The 23,552-nt window shown below is 52.3% G+C and overlaps 10 protein-coding genes across 10 annotated transcripts; 3 read left to right on the forward strand and 7 right to left on the reverse strand.

Moving 5' to 3' along the window:
* Positions 1–1,046: 1,046 nt before the first annotated feature.
* ASPVEDRAFT_87800 (Zn(II)2Cys6 transcription factor) lies at positions 1,047–2,994 on the reverse strand (the record flags this gene model as incomplete). Its single annotated transcript, XM_040818166.1, has 3 exons — positions 1,047–1,082; positions 1,141–2,667; positions 2,713–2,994. The coding sequence occupies 3 exons, from the start codon at positions 2,992–2,994 to the stop codon at positions 1,047–1,049; spliced, it is 1,845 nt and encodes a 614-aa protein (XP_040672263.1).
* A 279-nt stretch (positions 2,995–3,273) lies between these two features.
* ASPVEDRAFT_154524 (uncharacterized protein) lies at positions 3,274–4,996 on the forward strand (the record flags this gene model as incomplete). The annotated part of the gene is made up of 2 exons (XM_040808412.1): positions 3,274–4,593; positions 4,772–4,996. The coding sequence occupies exons 1-2, from the start codon at positions 3,301–3,303 to the stop codon at positions 4,994–4,996; spliced, it is 1,518 nt and encodes a 505-aa protein (XP_040672264.1). The 5' UTR covers positions 3,274–3,300.
* Positions 4,997–5,188: 192 nt separating this feature from the next.
* ASPVEDRAFT_56122 (sugar porter family MFS transporter) lies at positions 5,189–7,051 on the reverse strand (the record flags this gene model as incomplete). The annotated part of the gene is made up of 4 exons (XM_040815167.1): positions 5,189–5,503; positions 5,563–6,487; positions 6,554–6,883; positions 6,939–7,051. The coding sequence occupies 4 exons, from the start codon at positions 7,049–7,051 to the stop codon at positions 5,189–5,191; spliced, it is 1,683 nt and encodes a 560-aa protein (XP_040672265.1).
* Positions 7,052–8,641: 1,590 nt separating this feature from the next.
* ASPVEDRAFT_140933 (putative MFS pantothenate transporter) lies at positions 8,642–10,102 on the reverse strand (the record flags this gene model as incomplete). Its single annotated transcript, XM_040807702.1, has 2 exons — positions 8,642–9,475; positions 9,551–10,102. 2 exons carry the CDS (start codon positions 10,100–10,102, stop codon positions 8,642–8,644), a joined length of 1,386 nt encoding a protein of 461 aa, XP_040672266.1.
* A 507-nt stretch (positions 10,103–10,609) lies between these two features.
* On the forward strand, positions 10,610–11,803 carry ASPVEDRAFT_87804 (magnesium transporter CorA family protein; the record flags this gene model as incomplete). Its single annotated transcript, XM_040818167.1, has 2 exons — positions 10,610–11,181; positions 11,230–11,803. 2 exons carry the CDS (start codon positions 10,610–10,612, stop codon positions 11,801–11,803), a joined length of 1,146 nt encoding a protein of 381 aa, XP_040672267.1.
* Positions 11,804–12,460: 657 nt separating this feature from the next.
* On the forward strand, positions 12,461–13,922 carry ASPVEDRAFT_87805 (uncharacterized protein; the record flags this gene model as incomplete). Its single annotated transcript, XM_040818168.1, has 4 exons — positions 12,461–12,616; positions 12,667–12,931; positions 12,978–13,336; positions 13,386–13,922. The coding sequence occupies 4 exons, from the start codon at positions 12,461–12,463 to the stop codon at positions 13,920–13,922; spliced, it is 1,317 nt and encodes a 438-aa protein (XP_040672268.1).
* A 76-nt stretch (positions 13,923–13,998) lies between these two features.
* Positions 13,999–16,392, reverse strand: ASPVEDRAFT_87806 (beta-glucosidase; the record flags this gene model as incomplete). The annotated part of the gene is made up of 5 exons (XM_040818170.1): positions 13,999–14,405; positions 14,452–14,858; positions 14,906–15,057; positions 15,106–15,825; positions 15,871–16,392. The coding sequence occupies 5 exons, from the start codon at positions 16,390–16,392 to the stop codon at positions 13,999–14,001; spliced, it is 2,208 nt and encodes a 735-aa protein (XP_040672269.1).
* Positions 16,393–16,699: 307 nt separating this feature from the next.
* ASPVEDRAFT_200507 (uncharacterized protein) lies at positions 16,700–18,704 on the reverse strand (the record flags this gene model as incomplete). Its single annotated transcript, XM_040809319.1, has 3 exons — positions 16,700–17,111; positions 17,157–17,241; positions 17,295–18,704. The coding sequence occupies 3 exons, from the start codon at positions 18,702–18,704 to the stop codon at positions 16,996–16,998; spliced, it is 1,611 nt and encodes a 536-aa protein (XP_040672270.1). The 3' UTR covers positions 16,700–16,995.
* A 569-nt stretch (positions 18,705–19,273) lies between these two features.
* ASPVEDRAFT_140856 (sterol desaturase family protein) lies at positions 19,274–20,320 on the reverse strand (the record flags this gene model as incomplete). The annotated part of the gene is made up of 1 exon (XM_040807690.1): positions 19,274–20,320. One exon carries the CDS (start codon positions 20,318–20,320, stop codon positions 19,274–19,276), a length of 1,047 nt encoding a protein of 348 aa, XP_040672271.1.
* Positions 20,321–22,275: 1,955 nt separating this feature from the next.
* Positions 22,276–23,014, reverse strand: ASPVEDRAFT_140593 (MscL family protein; the record flags this gene model as incomplete). The annotated part of the gene is made up of 4 exons (XM_040807669.1): positions 22,276–22,326; positions 22,393–22,537; positions 22,592–22,792; positions 22,878–23,014. 4 exons carry the CDS (start codon positions 23,012–23,014, stop codon positions 22,276–22,278), a joined length of 534 nt encoding a protein of 177 aa, XP_040672272.1.
* Positions 23,015–23,552: the final 538 nt, after the last annotated feature.

Genomic DNA, 23,552 nt, shown 5'->3' on the forward strand with positions numbered 1-23,552 from the left:
GCAGTATTACAACGCTATATCATTATCATATCACTTGCACCCCGCCTTCCCCGCAGCCCAATTCCTCGCCGTTGATTCTGCATTGGGTTAACATGGGACGGCCTTGTATCCTCAATCTGGACACGCATGGATGCTTCTTTGCTGACGGAGTTGGTACCAGCGGGGTGCAATATGGCAGACCCCAACTGTGAGAGCTTCATCAAGCACAAGGATCTTCACTCCAACAGATAAACGTTGGGGTAAAGATGCTGATCGCTGAATATAAACGGCCTAGCAATCTACATCTGGTTGTCCAGACGGGCGATTCTCGTCCAGAATGCTCTTTTTGCCTTAGCCCTGTGGACCAGTTGCGACATTCATCGTTTACAAATGGCCTGAACACAGCGTCCCCGCAATAGCCAGAGTCATTAATGCTCAATGCATGTATGCTAACAGAATTGCCTGCTCGCAGTGGAAGCTGTTGAGTCAACTCGTCTGACTATCCAAGAGCTACGAGGGAACGTGCCCTGCCGATCCCTGTTGAATAGCAATTCAATAGTTATAGAACATAAGACCTCTACATTATCCATTGTCATCTACCTCTATCACCCAATGCTTAGTTATAGTCAGTACATACGACCACAGGGTGTGGAAAACAGGGCTTCCCGTCCGCTCAGCCGTACTTAAGCCACACGCCGGCTGGTTAGTAGTATGGTGGGTGACCACATGCGAATCCCAGCTGTTGTATGTTTTTTGTTTTTTTATTTAATTTATTAGATTTAATGCTCCTGCTGCCTTATCTTTAGTCCTTTGTCTAAAGGGCTGAAGCCCTTTAGTTTATACGGTAGCAGGGGTCAGGCCAGGAAGGCCTTAGGGCTACTACTAGTCTGCCTCTAAGGGCTGCCCTAGAAAAGGGTCTATATAAGATCTCTAGATACTCTAATTCCTATCGATCCTTAAGTAATTTATTCTATCTTGAATGGAGCATTCTAATTGGTTGAACCAGTATCCCTTGACCGCGTTGACATCGCTTGATAGTTGCTAGAATCCTGGCACCATTTCATGCCTTACAAGAAAGTATTGAAGGGAGCGGGCCCAAAAGCCTGTATACATAATGTTAGCATCCAATCGCCTGGAGTAGACATGTTGGTATATCATCACCTGTAGAGTTGCAACAAGCCCAAAGACCGTTTGCCCAGGGATGACGCCTGGGTAGGGGATCTGCAAGCGAAGCCCGGGCTCATTTGTGCCGTCCACGTTCCTATCCCCCTGCGCGCCAGGGTTGCTGTCGACACTTTGGGTGGTATACCTTTTGCCCTTCGCGGCGTCGGCTTCGATTTCAAGAAGTTTCTGAATGAGAGCGGCACTTTGGCGAGACGTAGTGTCGTTGCTGAGGTGGCCGATAACGTCCATGCGTTCTAGGGCCTGGTCAAGCATGGCGCGGTCGCTTAGGCGTTGGTGGGCAAGGGGGCTAGGTGCTACTTGGTGATGATGGGCGTCTAGGTGCGCGACGAGCAGCGTCATAGCGGCCAGCAGAGCGAAGAAGTCCACAGGTCGGGAGCACGACGAGGTTGGGTTGAAGCTGCGGTGCGCGATGAAGCGCGCCAGGATCTCGCGACTTGCATTGACGCAAGTACTCCTGGAGTAGTCGTGCTGCGAGCTGTTGATGGGATTGTGCTGCCCTCTCACCTCGCAGAGCATATAGGGGAGATGGAGGTGTATTAGGAGGCCGTTGTAGTAGACTTGAGCGCCGAGTCGAACGGTCTCTAGGACAGCCTCGGGCGATCCACAGGTAAGGTTATGGAAGTTGGGAAGTCGCCAGAAGCTTGTGGGCATGGCCTGTGACGCTTTCAAGAGGTCCGCGTCGATGGCCTGTGTGGTAGTGATATCGACCGCAGTCGATGCAGCCATAGAAGTCTGCTTCCGCTCTAGGATGCGGCCAGCAAGGCCTGTGAGATGTCGTTCAAACTGTCCTAATGATGGTTCGCGCTGTAGGACGGCAGGGGCACCTATGCTCTGATCAGAGGTGCCCTGTGGAAGGCCCAGCAGCAGGCTGAGATAGCGGTCCATATACACAATGCGGAACCACAGGCACTCCGGGTCCACCTCCAGCTTCGCATCGATGCGTGGCAGCGGGGGTCTAGGGGACCAATGCAGGCCCATGAGCTGAGCGACGGTCAAAGCACGGCGATACACAGCCCACGCGCGGCGCAGATTGCCCGCATTGATCTCGAATGTGGCTTCAAGGATAATGCAAACCAGACCCTCTATGGTTCCCTGCATTTCGTCGCGAGTCGTCACCCACGTTGTCGCTGCTGCCGTCAAGCGTCGCATTAAAAGACTGAACGGTTCCGACAGTCCAAGGACCTCATCTCCGCAGGGGCTCTGGAGAGTGATGGCAAAGAGCAGCATCCATTTGGCTAGGAGAACCGGGTGTGGGTTAGGGCCGGGGAAGTCCGTCGGCTGTGATGAAAGCGTGGCGAGAGACTCTAGGGTTAACTTGCTTCGCGGCTGCGTGGCTATCAACTCGGTGTATAGTGATGGGCGAGCGCTCTCGCGGAGGAGAATCTGGGTATCCTCTGGCGTTGGTAGAGCTTCCAGGAGGTGGTGGAGGACAGTCGACTCGCTGTCAGAAACATCGGCGTGAGCGCTGAGGGAGGAAGTTTGCGGAATAGTCTCTCTAGGACTCTATTCCATTAAATTAATGAAATATCTTCTGCAGTGAATGCTTACCTCTGCAGCGGTGGCAGTGGCGGGTCTGGCGAGCCAGTCTTTCAACACATCTTCAATACGCCCGATGCGGTCACTAAGATGTCGGTTCCCCTTTTTCGCCGGCGAGAGATCCTCGGGCATGTCCTGACTGACACAGAGAGCGCGTCGGTGGTGGCAGCCTATACAAGTGCCGTCGTCTGGGGAGGCAAAGAGACAGCGGATCTTGCGCCGTTTGCATTCCCAGCAGGACCGCGTCCCTTTGCGCAGTCGACGGCGCTTGGGTGATGGCATTTCTTCGACCATTTTCTCGACTCCAGGGACGGATGATTGTGCTTTCCGCGGTGTGTGCAGTATAAGAATGATTATCAAGCACTCGTATCTCCGCCGTGACGGACGAATGTGGATTTGTCAGATACAGCTAGTAAAGTATTTTAGGATACGGTTAGCAGTAATGTTTTGATAGAAGTATAGTATAATACCACCAAGTAATATAATACTATTATGGGCCTGCCTTGCCGTCACGGCGGACCAGCTCGCCTTGCCCTACTTAAGCTGGAAGACATGCAGGATCCTAAGCCAGTTCGCTCGCATATTCACTCAGTATTCGCCATGGCTAACACCAATGATGCCCTCCGCGCCAGCGAGATAGACGAGAAATCAACACCTCCAGCACCAGCTCCTCCCATTGCAGCCCCTCAACCCCCCGATGGCGGACCCATGGCCTGGCTCCAGGTCGCTGCCGGCTTCGTTCTCTTCTTCAACACCTGGGGCATGATAAACACCTTTGCCGTCTTCCAAACTTATTATGAGAGCGGCGCTCTGTTTGAGGCCTCATCGTCCGACATCTCCTGGATAGGCTCCATCCAATGCTTTCTCCTGCAGCTGACAGGCCTTGTGGCAGGACCCATCTACGACAGAGGCTACCTCCGCCTGCTCCTCGTGTCGGGCAGCTTCTTGGTCGTCTTTGGCCTGATGATGCTCTCCCTGTGCAAGGAGTTCTGGCAAGCCCTGCTGGCCCAGGCCTTTTGCATCGGCATCGGCGGTGGTCTGCTCTTCACCCCAACCGTGTCCCTGCTGCCGACCTGGTTCAGGAGCCGTCTGGGTCTTGCTGTAGGAGTTGCCTCGTCCGGATCTTCCCTTGGTGGCATCATCTACCCAATCGTCCTCTACCGTCTGCTCTACAGTCATAATATCGGTTTCCCCTGGGCCGTGCGCACGATCGGCTTCCTCGCTCTGGCCACATTTACCCTACCAGTGGCCCTCATGCGCACACGCGTGCAGCCCCCCAAGCCACGGGCAATTATCGACTGGTCCGCCTTTACAGACGCACCCTTTATCACTTTCGCCCTCAGCGTCCTGATCCTCTTCATCGGGAACGCCGTGCTCATATTCTACATCTCCTTCTTCCCCGAGAACAAGGGCTTCACCAATACGTCATTGTCATTTTACATGGCTGCCATCTTTAACGCGAGCTCCGTATTTGGGCGCATTGCCCCCAACGCTCTGTCAGACCGCATTGGCGTCTTCAACACCATAGTCCCAACTACACTGCTACTCGGCGTCACCACCCTGTGCATGCTCAGCGTGGTCAACAAGGCCGGGATGATTGTTGAGGGCATTACCACCGGCTTCTTCAGCGGCGTGGTCGTGGCCATGCCACCTGTCTGTTTCCGCATGCTCACCCAGAACCCGTCTATGATTGGCACGCGCATTGGCCAGGGGTTTGCCATTGGGGGGCTTGGTCTGTTGATCGGTGGGCCCAGCGCTGGTGCTATATTGGGGAGTGGTGAAGCGCTCGAATGGACGGGGCTGTGGGTGTACGCAGGAGTCGCTGGAATCGTTGCGGCGGGTATTATGGTGGGAGTTCGTGTGATGAAGGGAGGGCTTTCGCTGAAGGTGAAGGTTTGATAGTCCTGGTCGTGAGCAGCTCAGAATGTATGTCTTTTTTACATTATCCGATATGGATCATCCTCTGTCAAGACTGACGTCCGGACCTCCTCCGAAGAGCTCGTCGTAATCATCCAACGAGGCCGCACAGACCGTCACCGGCCTAGACCCCATCACCACGCTGACGGACAAGGTAGACGAGTTGACCAATACACTGATTGACGCGGAGCCGAACTTCACTGTTGATGGGTTGGCGGATGGTGTGCTGAACACGCTCTACGACTTCAAGTCTCCTGGTGAGAATTTACGGGATGCCATTACGCCCAAGGGACCGTCTGCTTTGCAGGGAATTATAAACTATTTGGCAGATCAGGTGGTTTCTGGTGTCCAGCGGGCGATTGATGCGTATTCGGAATGAGGTGCAGCCAACGACAATCATTATTCGTGTGTTCGCTTGCTGATGGAAACTATTCAATTATGGAAATCATGTAGTTGTGGAGGCAGTATATGACATTCACTCATTTTCTTCATAGTAAAGTGGATCATTCTCGCATCATGGAGGCGCATGCGGCCGAGTCTATACTCGTAGCATGTATACGCTAGGTAGTCTCTAAGCCTTGCTCACCTCTGGTGTGGGAGTATCGACATGCACTGTCCCCATAGCCGCCTTTTCAGCCATTTCTTCCATGTGATGGTCGAGTCCAACATCAGCCCGGGCCTGCGCCAGCATGGCTGCATCCTCCGCTCCTGTCCGGCTCTTGAAGACCCGGTCCATCTCCTCCAACGAGGCGCCCTTTGTCTCGGGGAGACAGAACCAAACCCAAACAATTCCGCCAGCCAGGAAGACTGCAAAGAAGAGGTAAGTGCCCCAAGCCCAAGCCTCAAACATAGGCGGGACGAAGAAGGCAACCGCAAAGTTATTAACCTATAGCGCTCCAAGTTAGAAGCTGATAACATAACTTAAACTGGAAAGGGATATCTTACCCAATTACTAGATGCCCCGAAAGCCGCTCCCTTCGATCGAATGGACAAAGGAAAAATCTCCGATACCAGCGTCCAACTCACTGGCCCCCAAGTGGCCCCGAATGAACCAGTATAAAGCCAAATGCAAACCACAGCAGTCCAACCTCCAGCTTCATGTGACGGCCAGTCGTGTCGGAATTTTGCAACGATAATGGCTGGAATGACCATGAATATCCACATGGCAATGGAGCCGGCAATCAGCATTGGCTTCCTGCCAACTTTGTCAATGATAAGCATCGCTGGAAGAGTCGATACGAAAAACACTACCCCAGTAACACCAGTGGCCAGCAGTGCAGTTGTACCGCCAGTGAGACCTAAATCTTCAAAGACGTTACTCGCGTAGTAGATAATGGCGTCGATTCCTGACCACTGTTGAAAGAACATGACGAGCCACGCCGTTGCGACGCGCTTGAAAGCGTCCCATTTACGCAAGATGTGCCAGTATTGCGCCAACTCGCGCATGATGACACTCTGCTTCTCCTTCTCCGCGAGGTTTGGGAAGTTCTTCGCGAATGCGCGCTGTTCGAACAATGTTTCGGCCTTGATTTCCTTGTATTCAATGTCAACGAGGGGGTGGTCGGTCGGGAGTTTGCGCAGGTAGGACAGGGTTTTGATTGCTTCCTCGTCTCTGCCCTTCTTCACGAGCCATCTTGGAGAGAATGGCAGCCACCATATTCCCAGCATCAGTATGGCAGCGGGAATACCCTGGATGATGGATGGTATTTGCCAGGCGAGGTTAGACTGGGTTTCGCCGATCCCGCCGATGTTGTTGCTTCCGTATCCACACCAGAAGGACAACATGATCCCCAATATAGTGGCAAATTGGTAGAACGATACAAGAAAGCCTCGGAGCTCGGAGGAGGCCAGCTCAGCATTGTAAAGCGGGCTGTACTCACAATATACATATTAGCCGTGTTGACGGGGTACATGAGATGGGGCCGAGTCTACTTACCCAACACCGCTAAATGTTCCAACCCCGATTCCAGTAAAGAATCTACCGGCGTAGAGCAGCGAAGGGTTGTGGTAGGATGCGCCAACGTAAAGATAACTGCCGAGCACCACCCAGCAGCAAGCCATGAACATGGTGTACTTTCTCGAGAACACTTCTCCCAGAATACCTGCAGACAAAGAACCGGTGATTCCACCAAGTTGAAGCACAGATGTCAACCAACCTGTCGCACTGGAGGACTCGACCACAGACGGGAAGTTATCCTTGAAGCGGTACATGACCAGAGACTGGCCGAGGACGCCCTGTTGGTAGCCATATTCAAACCCGCCGAATCTATTCGAGCAAGGTTAATGTATTACTCGAGTCTATGAGCCCACAGACGACTCACGAGGCAAAGAACGCGATGACCATAAGCTTTGGGTTATGCAAAAGATGCCGCCACCTATTGTTATACAGGGACTTCTTGCGCTCTTCATGAGCAACGACATCAACGGGATCCATACTTTCGAGTCGCTTGGTATTAGAAATTAAAGCTGAACTAGATAATACCTACAACGGGGACTGAGGCCCTTTTGACTACCCCGGGAAAAGCACTGTGGAGGAGCGGGGGCAGAGAAGGTAACTGGAAGCGCAATTCACATACATATACGTCCCATTTGAAGCACTTCAAGACAAGGATGGCGTATCGTGCCCATTTTTGGCCGAGTTGGCCGGCAACGGAGCCGAATGTAGAGCCGGGTATGCGCGTAGAGCTTCCATTTTCAACGGTTTGGCGGTGTTTATGTTAGCGAGAGTCGGCTCCGGCACCGGCGCGACAAAGAGGCGCATTGTCCAGGCTCAGAATGCCCAAGATCGTCAAATATCGTCTGTGCCGGGGCTTAATCCTTCCTGAAGGAGAGATGCCGGAAGTCCCCCGATGCTACTGTCGCTCTTGCGGAGCCCCGGGTTTGACCACCGCGGGAGAAAAAATTTCCCTCACGTCTTCGAGTCTTCAGCAGTTCATTGGTCGGTGAATAATACGAATAATTGAGGGAGAGACCCGGAGCATTCTCCGCATTCGTGATACTAAGGCTGCTAGCACGGAGTCCGGTGCGGGGCTGACAGCGCTCGATTCCACCATTGGCATTTCTTGCACGGCTGAAGGACCAAGGTATACTTGGCAGCCATCCTTGAGGCGTTGAAGGAGAGGGGATCGAAAAGGAAGATTAGGCCAGAGGGTCATCTGGAGAGGACAATGCGACAGGCCATCCCCACATGATACTGCTCGATGCTTACCTATCCACGGCCAGGGATTCTTCTCTTCACCGTACTTGGGTATTGGACTACTTGGGTAAAGTTGCTACTTCGCTCCAGGGGACATGGTTACTGACAGGACCATATCGTGGAAAGACCTTCGACTCCCAGTTTGACCAGTTCACACCTACTCCCCCAGGCTATGGATGGGTTTATAATGGCAGGAGAAACGGTTATAGTTGGAAATGTGGCCCAAGAGGCGACGAACTGAAGATCTATGTCACATACTTGTGAGAACAGGATCCAGCAAGCATGACGGGCAGTTCAGAGAAGCTGGAGATTGACCAGTCGCATTTCGTATGTCGACGTGATGGACAAAGACTTGCAACTCCATTGTTTTGGCGGCGGCCTTGGAAGCCGCTGAATGGGAACAGACCATTTAGGGGAGTTGTCGACACATTGTAGTGGTGAAGATATTGAAACTGCAATGGATGAGTTCAGCCATGAGCTATAGATGAAGGCAACCCTTGACGAACCGCCCAGTGTACCAAAGGACTGGGAACTCAGGCCAGGCAGCCTCGTGGCTGAACATGCCTCTGGGCTTCTCAAAATGCCAGGACATTATAACACGCGCGTGGACATTCCATGTTGGGCTGGTAGCTTCCAACAGCTATCGACGAAAAGGGTTCATCGAAGAGGCTATACTGCGGGACAGGGTTCAGGGCTTGACAGTATTACACACGCGCCGTCTCTATCACAAGTGGCACGCACCCCAAGCATTAGAGGATGTCAGCGAATATTGCAGATTCGAGGAGCTCAAGGCTTCGCTTGTAGAGCAAATAGTGACAGTAAATGAACTCAGTCAGATTTCTCGCTTTGACGCACGCACTCTGGCAAGCCATTCAACGCCTGTGATCTGGCAAGGGCCTTCTCCTCTCGGGTAGTTTGTACCAAAATCGCCGTCGTCCAGAGTGCCAATGCAATTGAACAGCCAATCATCGCCCACATTCCCCGGGTAAAGCGCGGCGCCAGGTCCGCGGAGTAGAAGATAATACTCCACCAGGCATTGACGGCATTGTTACCCAGGTTCATGCTGGCAATAACAACAGAACGCTGGCGAGCATCTCGAGATCGCATGGCATCGTTGGCCCAGGCAAAGAACGTGGCTTGACATGCATAAACTGCGCCTGCCCAGTAGTAGGCACCGAATACAGTTGCGGTGGAATCAAATCGCGCTAGAATAAGGGCAGACGTCGCCACTCCAGTAATGCCGATGAAGTAACCCACAATATACCGTTTGCCGCCGAGAAAGTCCGTCAAGGTGGCCCAGAACAATGTCGAGAGGATTCCGACAGCAGGAACCCCAGTAGGATAGTTATTTAGTTGAGCTACCGAGTATTTGATTGTGGGGTGTGCCTTCATATAAAGTGCCAAAAGAGTGTTTGATGAAAACGATTCCGTCTCACCCGCAATCACCCACAGAATGACAAATGCCCACCAATACCAAGTAGTGAACAGTTCTTTCAAAAATGCCCGGTTGATTGGAGCGCGGTCAGCGTTGACCGTTGGTAGTCGGGATACGGCCAATACACGTTCAGATGTAGTGAGATACGGAGCTCTCGTGGTTGTCGGTGTATCCGGAAAGAGGAACAGCCCATATATTGCAATTGGAAGAGTGATCAAGCCGTCGATCTGGATCAATTAGCACCGTGACACTGCTAATGAGCTGCTTCATAGCAATAGAAGCGTGCAAGAGCAAGTACTCACTATGAACAGCCATCGCCAGCCCGACAGACCTGCTGCACCATCCAGCGATGAATGAATTCCCGTTTGGATAAAGCCGCCAAACATGGTGCCAGCCAGACCACTCGCGGTAAAAATTCCGCTTCTTTTGCCTAGCTCACGCTCGGTATACCATGACCCTAGGATATAATGGGTTCCGGAAAAGGTACTTGCCTCAGCCAACCCCAGAAAGAACCGGATAGCCATGATTCCTTGTGGGTTGTGCACAGCGGCGGTTATCATTGTCAACCCACCCCACAGGAGAACCATGGATGGGAAGAAGAACCGTGGTGGCAGGTAAGTTAGTGCCAAGTTCGAGGGGACCTGGCCGAGGATATAGCCCACAGTGAATATGGTGTTTATGACAGTGAGCTGGTTGCCTTTGAAGGCCAGCTCCTCCTTCATGCCCGAGACATACGCGTTGGTCAGGTTGGAGCGGTCAAGATAGTTGAAGAAATAGGTTACACAGCAGAAGGAGAGAATGAAGAAGTCGATCTTGAAAAGCAGCCTCTTTTCTGGGTCCTTGATCCACCACATTCTGGGCCCAACACGGTGAGACTGTGAGTTCAGGTTGGTGTTTGTGAGAGAATTGAGACCGAGGGTCAGGACATTATTTCAGGCGGAGAGCTGCGAGATCCGATGATGCAGCGGCGATACGACCTCGACGATCGCAGGGTATCAATACGGAATAATCAATGGCAATCAACGTCGACTGTTGGAGTGAGGAAAATCTGCCTCAAAGTGGAAATTCCGGGGAGCAAATCAGTTGCTGCCTGAGGCAGGAATTCCGCCCAATCTGGACGTCACGTGTGCGTCTTTGAATTTTTGGCTCAGCCTCACCAGCGTCGCGGTCTCTTCTTCCTCTTCTCTCGTTGTCTCTCGCTCGGTCTTTCAGTTCCTGAGCTAAAACCCCTATACTATGCGGCCCTCCTTCCGCTCTCCCTTTGATGTCGCCGCCATTGGAGCCTCGGGTTCCTCTCTACTAGTCGCAGACCCACGACCCTGCGCCTCGCCCGCCTTGCAACTGCCCGACCGCAGCCGGGGATGAAGCCCTTCAAGCTACCCTGGAGGGTTGGCCCCAGGTCGGCCAAAGATACCCGATCCATAACCAATGAGAAAGAATCTCAGGATTATCGGCCCTCGGAACCCACCCACTTCAACTTCTTCTCCTCGCAGCTGGATTCTTGCGTGGAAGCCTCGACCATCGATGGCCTGAAAGCACTCTACGACCCGCTTTGCCCCTTGCTGGAGGATGGAACATACCCTGGACTGTGGTGGTTGGACGTAACGGCGCCCTCGGAAGACGACATCGAGACACTCTCGCGCATCTTCAACCTCCACCCGCTCACGACGGAGGATATCAAAATTCGGGAGAACCGTGAGAAGATCGAAGCCTTCGGTCCGTATTACTTTTTGTCCCTCCGACCGGCTCTTCGGGTTGAGACCTATGTGGGAGCACGCACATCCACTGTCAACGTTTATGCCGTCGTGTTCCGAAATGGAGTGCTCAGCTTCTCAATGGAAGGCAATCCCCATGTGGGCCATGTCCGAAACCGTATCAGAGAACATCAGAGTCACCTGTCGCTAACCAGTGACTGGATCTGCTATGCGCTGATGTAAGTTCTGTTGTCGGGCTCGCAAGGTCTCTAACTAATTCTCCGCAGCGACGACATTGTCGACGGTTTCGCCCCTTTTATCAACCAGGTGGAGAGCGGGGTGGAGACGATGGAAGATAGCGTTTCCATCACCCGGCCAGACGACATTGGTTTGGCTCTCCAGCAAATCTACAAATCCCGGAAAGAGGTTCTCCACATCCGACAACTGCTGAACGACAAGACGGATGTGATCCGGTGCTTCGCCCGCCACTGCGAGGCCTTCGGGGCCTCCTTGTCACAGGTGACGCTGTATCTCAGCGATATCCAGGATCACGTCCTGACTATGATAGCGAACTTGGATGCAGCGGAGCAGATGCTATCGCGTGGGCAGTCCAAGTATCTAAGCCAACTATCCTTCGACTCTACCCGTATGCGGAACCAGATAATGCACGCGCTGGGCCGGTTGACTATGATTGCAGGAATCATCGTTCCCTGCCAGTTCGTTACCGGTCTCTTTGGAATGAACGTGACTGTTCCAGGAGAGGATAAGAAAACACTAGATGGATGGTTTAGTATTCTTGGAATAATTCTCGCGCTGATTCTCCTCTTTATTACTATCGCTCGGAAACTGCGATTCCTCTAATCCATCTGGCGGTGGAAGGATTGCTTGGATACGGCTGTAGTTGGATCATCAATAGTTTACTTTTCTAAGATACTATCTAGATTAGTTTACACTTCATCTATGATCCACATTGTATTCGCTGCTCTAAATATTCTGTCAGGCAGCTCTCTATAGAGTTAATTCACGAATCAAGTTTGCTGGCTTGTTCGCGTGTGAATTCGTCGGTGTTAGGGGTAGGGATATATATATTGACTGGTCGAACAACCACCGACGTACTCCATACTTCCCCCTTCATTAGATTCTCATCAAAAATGTCGCCTACTTTGTTTTAGGCTACCGACAATTAAACCCCAAAGCTCTTTATTCTACGCCAGAGACAGACTAATTGTCTCGCCAGATCTGGTGCAGTGAACCTGATACATAGCCTGTCATAGGAACCTCGCACTGGGGCTGACTCGCGCGCCACAGCCAATAATACAAAATAGCAGCAAAAGGCCCCGCCGATCGCGTCTGAGATAACTGGGCCAGAAAACTCTAGACCCGATCTCGCCTTCGCTGGTTGGACGCTCGGTTTGTGCCTGAAGCTCTGAACTGGCACCGGTGACAACAATTGTCGGCAATAATAACCATAAAGTCTCCTGCCCCCGGGTCCAGACTCCTCGCAGCATCACAGTCAGAATGAGTCTCACGCCCTTGGATGTGGGAGTTCAGCGCTTCCTCGAGTTTACCGTGACGCTTGTGTTTCCAGCAGTATACTCTACAGGGCAACTTGACGCTGCTACGCAGGCTTTGCTCTCAGAATGGCCCACACTTGGCTCTCGACTGAATTCACTGGTATATTTCTCGAGAATGCGTGTTAGTACCTATACTGATAGCCTTCACAGCGAACTGACCTCATCCCAAGCGAACCAGACAACCTTCCCTACGTCTACCGCGGAAAATTCGTCGAACAGAATCTCGAGGATGTAATGAATATTTCCGAGCCGAAGCAGGCAGGTGACGAGGTTAAGAAGCTGGATAAACTATTCAAGTTCTCCAATAGCCTGAAGAAAGCGCTGCGCGGGCAGGTCTTCCAGGTTCGCGCGCTGTTGCTACAAGACGCTACGATCATCCGATTTATATTCCAGCATCCATTCTGCGATGCGACTGGTGCGTATACCGCTTCGATAATCAAGGCAAGTTCTGACAATATCAGGCGGGTATAGGATTGCAGAGGCATACTGCAACATTCTCAGCGGAAAGAAGGTCCCAGAAGTATCATTTATGAGAACCCCCCTGAGACTGTACGATGGAACCACGCAAGAAGCGACAAATGAAAAAAACACAGAGAAGGCAACAGAAGTCATAAATCGAACCCGCGAATTGTTTACCTGGAGCTGGCAAACTCTCGTCCAAAAAGGCGTGAAACTGGCCTCGCGAGACCTGCTGCACCCCCGACGAGTCGAGAACACACTATACATCCCAGAAAAACAGATAAGAGCCTGGAAAGAAGAATCTCAAAGGCAAAATATCAGCGTCAGTGACCACGATCTGCTTTCCGCATTCATTTATCAGGTATGCAGTTCACGCCTTCAGGTCTGCTCTCAAGTACTAACACATCCAGTCCGCGTACGAGCAATCCCTTCCCCAAGACTACACCATCATATTCGGCATCCGACGACAACTCCAGAACCAGACCCCAATACACAATTCCTGCATAGTACTGCCAATCAACATCGACTCCCTTGACGGCAATCAGCCAACACCCGCGGCGCTCCCCAAGATAGCAGCAGAAGTGCGACGCACGATCCTCCAAGCCCGACAACCGGAGTGTCTTTCAAAACTGCTACAGTTCCATGGAAACCCAAGTACAAGGCCCATAATCCCGCGGTGGATTGGACGCAAAGCTCCTCAGGTGTCGGTGACCTCGTGGACGGATCTGCCGTTCTTTAACCTGGACGCACGGGGGACGACACCGAGCTTTGTGTTTGGGGAGCTGGATATGTGGGGGCTTTTGAAGATGTTTGGGCTTTCTATGGACGATATAGTTACAACTTGGAAGGGCCAAGCAGAGGAAGAAGATGGGAACGGGGGCTATTGGATTCGAGGGAGGCTGGACAAGGCTGTATGGGAGAGAATGGCCGCAGCCATTGGAAAATAGAGCAACAACCGAGATGACTTGTTATGGAAGTTATGCATCTAAGTACAGAGTCAAACATTCCAACTGTGCATAGAGTCTAGATAGTAAAGCTCCCGGTCAGCCGGATATCACGACTTGAACTGCCCACATAGACCCGGAATGCGCCCTCAGGCACAACCCATTTCTGCCGAACGACATCCCAGTAGCTGATATCTCGGCGAGTGAGTTCGAATACCGCGATTCCACTCTCACCAGGCGTGAGGCTTAGCTTGTCGAACCCTCGCAGCTGCTTCGGCGGCGTCGATGGGGCCGAGTCAGGGTATCCGATGTAGAGCTGGGCGACTTCGGCGCCGGCGACCTTACCGGTGTTGTTCACATAGGCACTGACTGTACCAACTGAAGCGAAGAGGTCGGATGGGCCACCGACAACGGTTTTACCGGTGGTTGGACCGGGCGTTGCGGTTACAGCAGTCGCAAGAGTCGAGTAGTTGAATGTGGTGTACGCTATCAACACGTTAGTCACACCCTTAAAGGAATTCAAAGGACATACACAAGCCAAATCCAAACTCATATCGTGGTTGGATCTCGTTCTTATCGAAATGCCTGTAGTCGATGAACAGGCCCTCGGAGAAGTTGTCGGTCAACTCGGTGGTCCATGTTGCGCCATAATCCTTTTCAGATTTGCCAATTGTATAGGGCAGCTTCCCACTGGGAGAGTGGTCACCGAACAAAACATCGACGAGGGCGTGTCCGCTTTCCTGACCGGGCAGACCAGCCCAGACGATTCCGACAACGTTGGGCTCTGCGAGGATCGTCTCGAGAGTGACGGGTCCGACACTGTGGACGACGACAATCGTGGGCGTGTTGGTCTGAGCGACAGCCTGGACCAGGGCATTCCCATTGTGCCAGGGGTCGAGGTGGTTGCGGTCACCGGCGTGGTCTTCGACTGTAATGTACCTGTTACAGTGTTAGGACTGCGATACAGAGGTGGCAAGAGCACATACCCTTCGCCAGAGTCTGAAGTGATGAAAACAATGGCAGTTTCAGCAGAAGCAGCAGCAGAAGCGCCAGCAGAAGCTTGATCCGTGGTGCTTGTGACGATGTTCGTGCCTGCTGGGGCCTTCTCTTTGATGGCATCCAGAGGAGCAACGAGATACTAGGTGAATCAGTATCTTCTATCATCAGAAGTCAAAGCTAAACATACCGGATATTGGGCTGTCCCGCTTCCCCAGCCTTGAGCAAGAGTTCCAGTATTGCAGCCCCGGTCTTCACACGCGTTGGCACCATCCGGATTGACAATGGCATCAGAACCAATAATGGCAAGACTTTTAGGGCTGCCCAGTGGCAGGCTGTGGTTGTTATTCTTCAGCAACACGATTGAGTCTCGCGCAATCTTCCGTGCGAGGTCGCCATGCTCAGGCGTCGTCACATTAACAGACGCTGCACCCCCGTCCCAGCTGCTAAATGCGACTTCGGGATAGCCCTTGTCCTGACCGAGCAGATACCACGCTGCGACAATCCGAGTTACCATATCATCGAGGCGCGTCTGGGGGACAGAACCGTTTGCAACGGCTGCAGCCAGGTTATCGCCCCAGTATATGCTGCCGGGTGGCTGGTTGAAGTCAGAACCGGGCATAGTCATATCGAGGCCTTCTACGGCACTCTTGACTGTACTATGCTGTGCATTCCAGTCGGACAGCACATGGCCTTTAAACCCTAGCTCTCCTTTGAGCAGGCCGTTTAGGATGGCATCATTCTCGCAGGCCCAAGTCCCGTTGACTTTGTTGTAAGAGCACATAACAGAGGCGACATTCGCCTTGACAGCGTCATAGAACGGCCAGAGATACAGCTCGTGCATTGTCCGATCATCAGCGACGGAGCTAATAGTCTCGCGGTTATGCTCTTGCTCATTGAGAATATAGTGCTGTCACGATTAGCATTGAACAAGCAGTCTGCTTAGAGAGCATACTTTGGCACAGGCTTGCACACCACTCCCCTGCATTCCCTGAACAGCCTCCGAAGTCGCAATTCCCATAAGATACGGATCGTTGGAGAAACCCTCCCAGTTCCTACCGGCACTGGGAATCTTCCCTAGAGCACCAAGCGCCGGCCCAAGCTGGACATGCACGCCGAGCGCCTTGGACTGCTCACCCATTGCCGCTCCACGAGCGCGAATGAGCTCGCGATCCCACGTCGCACCAGCATTGATTCCAGCCGGGAACACAGTGACGGGGTTCGCAAAGCGCACGCTCAATGGCCCGTCCTGGAGACACAATGACGGGTAGGGAATCGACTCGGGCTTGTATGTGTTCCCGACACAGGGGCCCTTCATCCAGGTAACGCCCGTTACAATGCCGACCTTTTCATTCTGGCTTAGGGCTGCGAGGTCTGTTGCTGCTTTCTGGTATGCTTCATCCCACGTAATGGCCTGTCCAGCGGCAAGTGTGGCCGCCAGGACAGTCGAAACTGCCGTAGTAAGCGAAGAACGCATTGCAAAAAAGACAGTCTAAACAAAAACACAATTTGGTACCTCGTGGGTTCCTTACAGGGGGAAATAGCGCGTTTTAATAGCTATGACCCGAGGGAATGTGCGGCGTGCACCGCCGGGCCTGGATTGTTACGGCAATGCGCCCAAGAAGTTGAGGCTTGGCCAGACATTCTCCACGTCTTGTCGCATACAAAGTGAGCAGAAACGAAGCGGGCAGTATTATGGTTGGCCAGAATGAACAAGGGAGAGGCAGGGCACAGACAGAGAAAGGAAGAACCCGATGGGATAAGGCTGTTGTGCCTTCCTCCGCCTTGGCTGTAGATCGCATTCTCTCTGGCTCTCGCGGGGTGCTACGACCCAAGAGTCTTGGACGCTTGAATTGGAGTAACTGCTGGTTCATTTATTGCTCCCCCCTTGCATTAAAAGCAGACTCTGTGTAACACGTATAGGGTGTTGGCAGAGAAAAGGGAACAATCGAACCAGCCGAAGCGAACTTATACCCCTGAACAAGGGCGGGATATCCAAAACAGTTTTATTAAAGTAATCCGTTCCTGCAGACTAATATGGTAAATCCTTGCCGGTATTCCGGAATTTCGGCCTTTTAGCCTACTCGGTCAGCACCTTCTCGACTACTTTCGCATGCTGGAGTAAGACTTCATCCTTCAGCCGCCTCCCAACCAACTGCAGATGGCAGGGTGCTCCTTCGACCTCCTCGGGGTTGTCTAGCACTATCAGCATTCTGAATCATGAATAAGGAGTAAACCTACATTCAGGAGTATACGCCACGTCGCGCACAAACTCAGCATCAGCAGCCCGATTCGCGTGTCCGAATGGGATTACACAAGCAGGGTACTGCATAGTTCAGCATATCTCTTTAAAATCTTCAAACCGGATGGAGCGCGTACATCTACCATATTCCAGATAACCGTGTAGATAATCTTGCCATACGTATCGTTGAGAGGCGCGCAGCTTTGGTAGCCAGGGGCCAAGACCACATCAACGCCGCTCTTCAACCAGGCCTGCCGCATCTTCGTGGCAACTTGTGCCTTGGCGATGTTCAAATCATACAGCTCGCGCAAGGTGGGCTCGGGATCGGTTCCTTCGACATTGTATATCATACCGAGCGACGGAATGCACGGTTCTCCTCCGTTGGACACATTGCGCAACGGGGTGCGGTCCGGATCCATATTGAAGAAGCGGAAGGCCAAGTCGCAAGCATCTGCCAGAGACGGAATCTCATCTGCAGGAAGATTTACAATTCGATGGCCAGACGCGGCAAGCTTGCGGGTGGCGGCGGCTATAGTTCGCTGCATACAAGGGTGGAGAGGAAATGCCGGATCCTCCGGCAAGACTCCGATAGTCAGCGGCGATTCTAACTTCGGTGGCTCGATATACGGGAATCCAAGGGAGTTGTCGTCCAAATTCTCCGGATGAGACGAGACGACCGTTCTGAAAAACAAGTCTGCATCGCGCACAGAGTTGCAAAGCGGTCCGGTGCTGACTGCGATTCCACCCGCAAGGCCAACCCGTCCAGGAGGTGTCTGACCGGCAAATGGAAGTCTCCCAACAGAAGGTTTAAATCCCCGAGTGCCGCAGCACAGCGAGGGAATGCGGAGCGAACCCCCAACATCAGTTCCAGCTCCCAGAATAGAGCCACGCATTGCTATCAGAGCACCCTCGCCCCCGCAGCTACCCCCGGCCGTCAAATTGCGTCCGTACGGATTGCGAGTCCGACCAAAGACATTCGTATGGGAGTCGGCAGTCATCATAGTTTGGGGCAGGTGAGTCTTCACGTACATAACTGCGCCAGCCTCAATCAGGATATTCACCATGGGACTGTTGAATGTCAGTGCAGGTCGGTCCAGGAACGAAACATAGCCGAGCGTAGACTGAACCCCGATAACATTGAAAGAGTCCTTCAAACTAATAGGAATCCCATGGAGAGGCCCAGTAAGCACACCAGTTTCCGCATATTGACGGTCCAGTTCCTTCGCGCGCTCGAGGGCCTGATCGAAGAATATCTCCGTCAGACAGCGCGTTAGCTGGTGAGCAATAGCCGCCCGTTTGCAAAATGCTTTTGCGACATCGTAGGCGCTGACCTCGCCGGTCCTAAGGCGTGCAAGTAAAGCAGTAGCATCTGGGGTCTCTGTTATGTCGAGCTCACGCTCCGTCAGGATACCGGTTTGGCGGGGAATATCAAGGATATTGTCCTGCGACGAAGCCTTTTCCAGCAGCTCAGGCTTAACCCGCCATTCTGGGGGTATTTTGGCCGTGAGTTCGTCTCGTTTGCGCTGTGCTTTCTGCTGCCAGTCCATTGTTAGATGTTTACACGAAACAAGAAACAAGACCGGTGCCTACCTGTGTGATTATATACGTCCCATCGGCGATTTATCGCAGGTTACACAGACATCGGGCAGAGTAACGTCTACACTCGGTTTTGATACCAATCCAGCATCTCCGAGCAGTCAGGACCAGTCAAGACGAGGATATCGGTCTATTAGGCATTTGTGCATGTGTTATGCACCCACTTATGCAGATACGAACAACGCGGGGTTCGCCGACCGACATTGGTCGGATGCCGAAGATTGCTTGGCCAGGGATAAGGTCGGGATAACATTGCTTACATCAATGGAAAAGGATGGATGACATCGCAAGAGCCAACAATAAGCCGAGAAATCTCCATTGAACGCGGTTTGTTGATTTGATGATGAAGTTGTGATTCACCGAGGGTCTCGCAACACCTTCCCGAAATGGACTAGTTCATCCTCGGCAGTTCTACGTTCACGGATACACTCAGGGACTCGAGAAAATGATAACCAAACGAGGGACATGGTATTCAACAGGGGTATTTACATAAATCATAACAACTCAGTAACGAGTACATCTAGAACCAAGGCAGGTACGCCTTGTTCACATAGTCAATGTTCTCCGGTGGGCACTCGATGCGGTCTTTGCAGGTACCGAAGAGTCGGTCCCACAGCCGCGTCTGCTTGCCGTAGTTCCCACTCGACTTCCATCCGTGGCGGTGGTGCAGGTCGTGGTCTTCGATAATGAGCTCGGCGTTGACGAGTCGCAGCGCCCAGCTGAAGGTGTTGGGGGGAATTGCCACGATGCGCAATCCACTATGGCCAGCCAGCTCGGCCCAGACCACGTACATGTGACAAATCCACCACTCGTAGAATCCCATCGGCATGCCCATCAACTTCATCGAGAAGTAGGTCATCAGCGGGATACCGGCAATGTCGAACAGCTCCTGCTCGAGATCGGCGTACAGGGTAAGGAGCGGGTTGGGGTGCTTTGTCAGGTGGTGGGTTCGGTGGTATTTCCAGAGTCCACCAACTTCGTGCATCAGACGGTGGTACCAGTAGAACCAGAAGTCGAGGATGATTCCATATAAACCAGCCTCCACAGGCAGCCACCACCAGTTGATCGAGGAAGGCGCCTGGCTCTGCCGGTATGCCAGAAACACGGTGAAGATTGGTCGGAAAGTCGAGGTTGAGAGCAGGGAGCGGGCGACCTTTGCGACTCCCACGTCTGGTACTCCATCACGCTCATGGGTGTCGCCGTCGAGGAAGCCCGTCTGATGGCCGACGCGGCGCAGTACATGCAGCTCGTGGATTGCAATCATCTTGAAAGCAAGGCTGTAGAAGATGACGGCGCCGAGCGCGGTCAGGTTCTTGCCGGTATAGGAGGTGTAGACATGGTGAATAAGGAGCGGAATGATGGCGTGGGTAATCACCCATCGGTGCTGCTGATACTCAGGCAGGTAGGGCACCTTTTCGGTCTTTTCGTGGACCGGGACGTCCTTATCAAGAACGACGGGATGGATGTCGAAAATTTCGTACAGCCAGTGATGGAAACCCCACTGACTTTTGTCTGACCTTCGCCAGGTCGACTTCATCGAGTCCTTGGGGTTGCGTTGAACACTCATTATGGACAAAGGGTTTTGTGTGAGTTGTCGTAGGTCTAGGCGACTCGAGTTGGATGTGGGAACTGGGGGGAATTTTATACCCGCGACCCAGAGCCCCAGTGAATATCAGATTGCCCCAACGTCGGGTGGGATTTGGTCGCATGTGATATTCATTGCAAGAGTGGTTTGCTGGGTCACCAAAGAACTGTCCCAGTGAGCGTGAAGGAGAGCACCACCAATCCCCGCAGGCTGTGCAGATCCTCCAAAGAGGGTGCCTGGTGGCCCACAAAACTGGTTAGAGGGGAAATTAGGGCGAACACGATGAAATCAGCCATCGCTCCAGACTCGCAGAGGTCGCCCGTTTCGTATAGCGCACGTCGCCACAGCGTTGACATGGCCTCTTGCCGCGGGTTATCTCAACGTCGTCCTTCCTCGGTCTCTCACCCCGCAAGCCGCCCCAGACGCAACCTCCAGGCCAGAGCACTCAACCCGTTGTCCTCGTTAATTCGTTATCCTCATTATCCTCGTCCTGCGCACTCGATAGATGGCATCGGGCCTTAAATTGACGATACCGAATCGGCTTCGACGGGAGAATGGCCTGTGATCCCGGTGGGCGACATGAAGGGCATTGACGTCGCCTCGGCGCGCTCTGTGAAGATTTCTCATCAGTCCGAAGCAACCCACAAACGGAAGGCTCTGGCAGGTGCCTGAAGCTGCGCGAACCGAGATTGAAACGTCCCTGCCCGACCCCTGGGTTATCGAGATCTACCAAGATGCGTCGATCTGCCGGTTGCTTGACGAGTGATGAATCGATAACAGGTTGGAGTTGGACAGAAGCGGAAAGGCTGGACCAAATTGCGCACCCCGCGATTGATTTGTACTCCTAATCAAAACAATCCCGGGGAGGTGGTGAGGATGAGCTGGTGTCGTTGACTTCCACCAGATCTGGTGTTGTGATTGTGCTACACATGGCTGAGTCATCGTATACAACATCACACTCCTCGTGCATGCACCAGCTCGCCAGCATCTACAATCTCTTAGCCGAGAAATGCGGTAGCCTGTTCTATTCTCTATCTCTCTGTCAATTGCAGCTGCCTATCGAGACGCGACCTCGACGAATGGCGCAGCCTCGATGACTCAATCCTGAGATTCGCCCATTGATGGACAACGCGGTGGACTTCTAGACTACTGTTTGTTCGTGGACCGGGCAATAGGGTCCACGGGTCCAACCGGCGGGTAACTGGCGCTTAACATTCGGTATATTCAACGGCCATTACGTGACTCTTGTTTACTGAGCCTGTTGAGCGTCGTCTACGCGCTATGCGAACGCTTGAGATCTACCTTCCGGGATGTATCAAGCACTTCCAGATATCCGAGTGTAATTGCAAACCCGACATCAGGGCGATTGTCTGGTGCCTGGCATGGGTCAACATCGGGTTGTCTCGGCCATGGTGGGCTTTGGCACGTTGTAACGTGCTGTAGCTTCGCCAATTGATGGATACTGCATGGGGAACCTCGCATGAACGCTGCAGCCGATCCCCCAGGCACCAGGGTTTGTCTTTCGGGTTTTGTTGGGACGGGGTTTGATATCAGATGAACCATTGTGGTTCTATGCCCGAGGTCACTCAGTGTTGTTGTCGATACTCCTGGCATCTCGACTCGCACAGGTTTCCTCTTTTAGACTAGCGTGGTCATGCCACAGGCCTCAACATTCGAAAGAACATTCCATCGCCAGCATCCGGTACGAGTCGTCGGATAAGTGTCTTCACATGGTCCGGCAGACCCCGTCAGAATCCCAACGGTTTCGCTGGTTTGTCATTGTTATCAGACGGACATGTGGCGACTGTCGGCTCGCCCTGCTAACTACCTGATGCAGTATATGAACACATCCAATCCCGGCTTCTACATAATAATAGCATTTATCCCCCCCATAATCACGTCGTAACATCATATCATAACATAAACATCATATGCATTCAGTCCTCCCTCCCATCCTGCCAAGTCGAACAGTTTGCACATCGTAGCGCCTAGAACGTCGATATTACCAATTTCAAAACATAGCAGAACCAGTAGCAGACCCAACATGAACTCACCTTGTCACTGATCCACTTGAGGCAGTACTTACACTTGATCTGCCGCTTAATGATCTTATCATGCGAGACCACCATGTACAGCTGCGCCAACGCATACAAGGTCAAGCTGATGCCTAGAAAATTGATAGCCCTTTCCAGGAATATACTGTAGCCTGTTAATCTTTGTAATTTCAGCCTTCAGAACATGAACAAAACGCACCCATATGCCAGAACAAGAGCCCCGTCGTCCCGCGCCTGCTCCAGGGTGTTATACCCATTCTCTTCATCGCAATTCGGGCCCTTGGACAAAATCGCAAACTTCTCATCCATATTCCTCATGATAAACGGCAGAAGCGATACGATGGGGAGAACGATATCCGAAATAAACGAGTTGACGACGCTCGTGAAGGACTGCGCGATGCTACATCTATTAGTCCATAATACAATATATACTTCAAACCGCAGCCTATCCGTAGAAAATAAAGAAACAAATAAGGGATCTCTACATCAAACCCAACGCGACTTCGAGGACGTTGTCGCGGGCTGCGAAGTCGATGAAACCCTCCCACGCACGGTAAACGCGCTCTCTGGCGTCGTGGCTGACGCGCCTGATCGTCTCAGTGCTCTCTTCGAGGCCGCGCATGTTGTCTATTGTATCGAATACAGGTTTGATTTCCAATATCGTTGAGATGAAGCAAGTTGGGGGCGATGAGTGCGGGGATGGCGTTTTAAGCTAGAGATCGTCAATACGTCATGCGGTTATATATTGAGGACAGTGCAGTGCCATGCAATTATATTGGATGGGTTTAACTATTACAGCATAGATATGGCATTTTAGGTTGTTATATCTTTTGGTTATGTACTAGAAGATAATATGTTGTGCCGCAGATATATATTTACACATTGTCATCCTGTTCGGGTATTGTGAGGATGGAAAAGAAAAAGCTTTACAACCAAGTCTTCATGAAATACTAATAGTGATACCTGCAGTAGTCGATACTGCTTCATAGCCGGTAGTTTATCGAACAAAGACAGGAGTTCCAGTGAAGCAAGTGGACTCCGTGATCCCTTGTTTCTTCGGTGGTACTTATAACTGACAAGCCCTAAATACAGACTATACTAAATACAGAATGGCGATGTCAAATATAGTTTAGCTAACCAGTTAAAACTAGCGGATGATG

This window comes from Aspergillus versicolor (assembly GCF_001890125.1).
Source record: "Aspergillus versicolor CBS 583.65 unplaced genomic scaffold ASPVEscaffold_11, whole genome shotgun sequence".
Taxonomy (NCBI): domain Eukaryota; kingdom Fungi; phylum Ascomycota; class Eurotiomycetes; order Eurotiales; family Aspergillaceae; genus Aspergillus; species Aspergillus versicolor.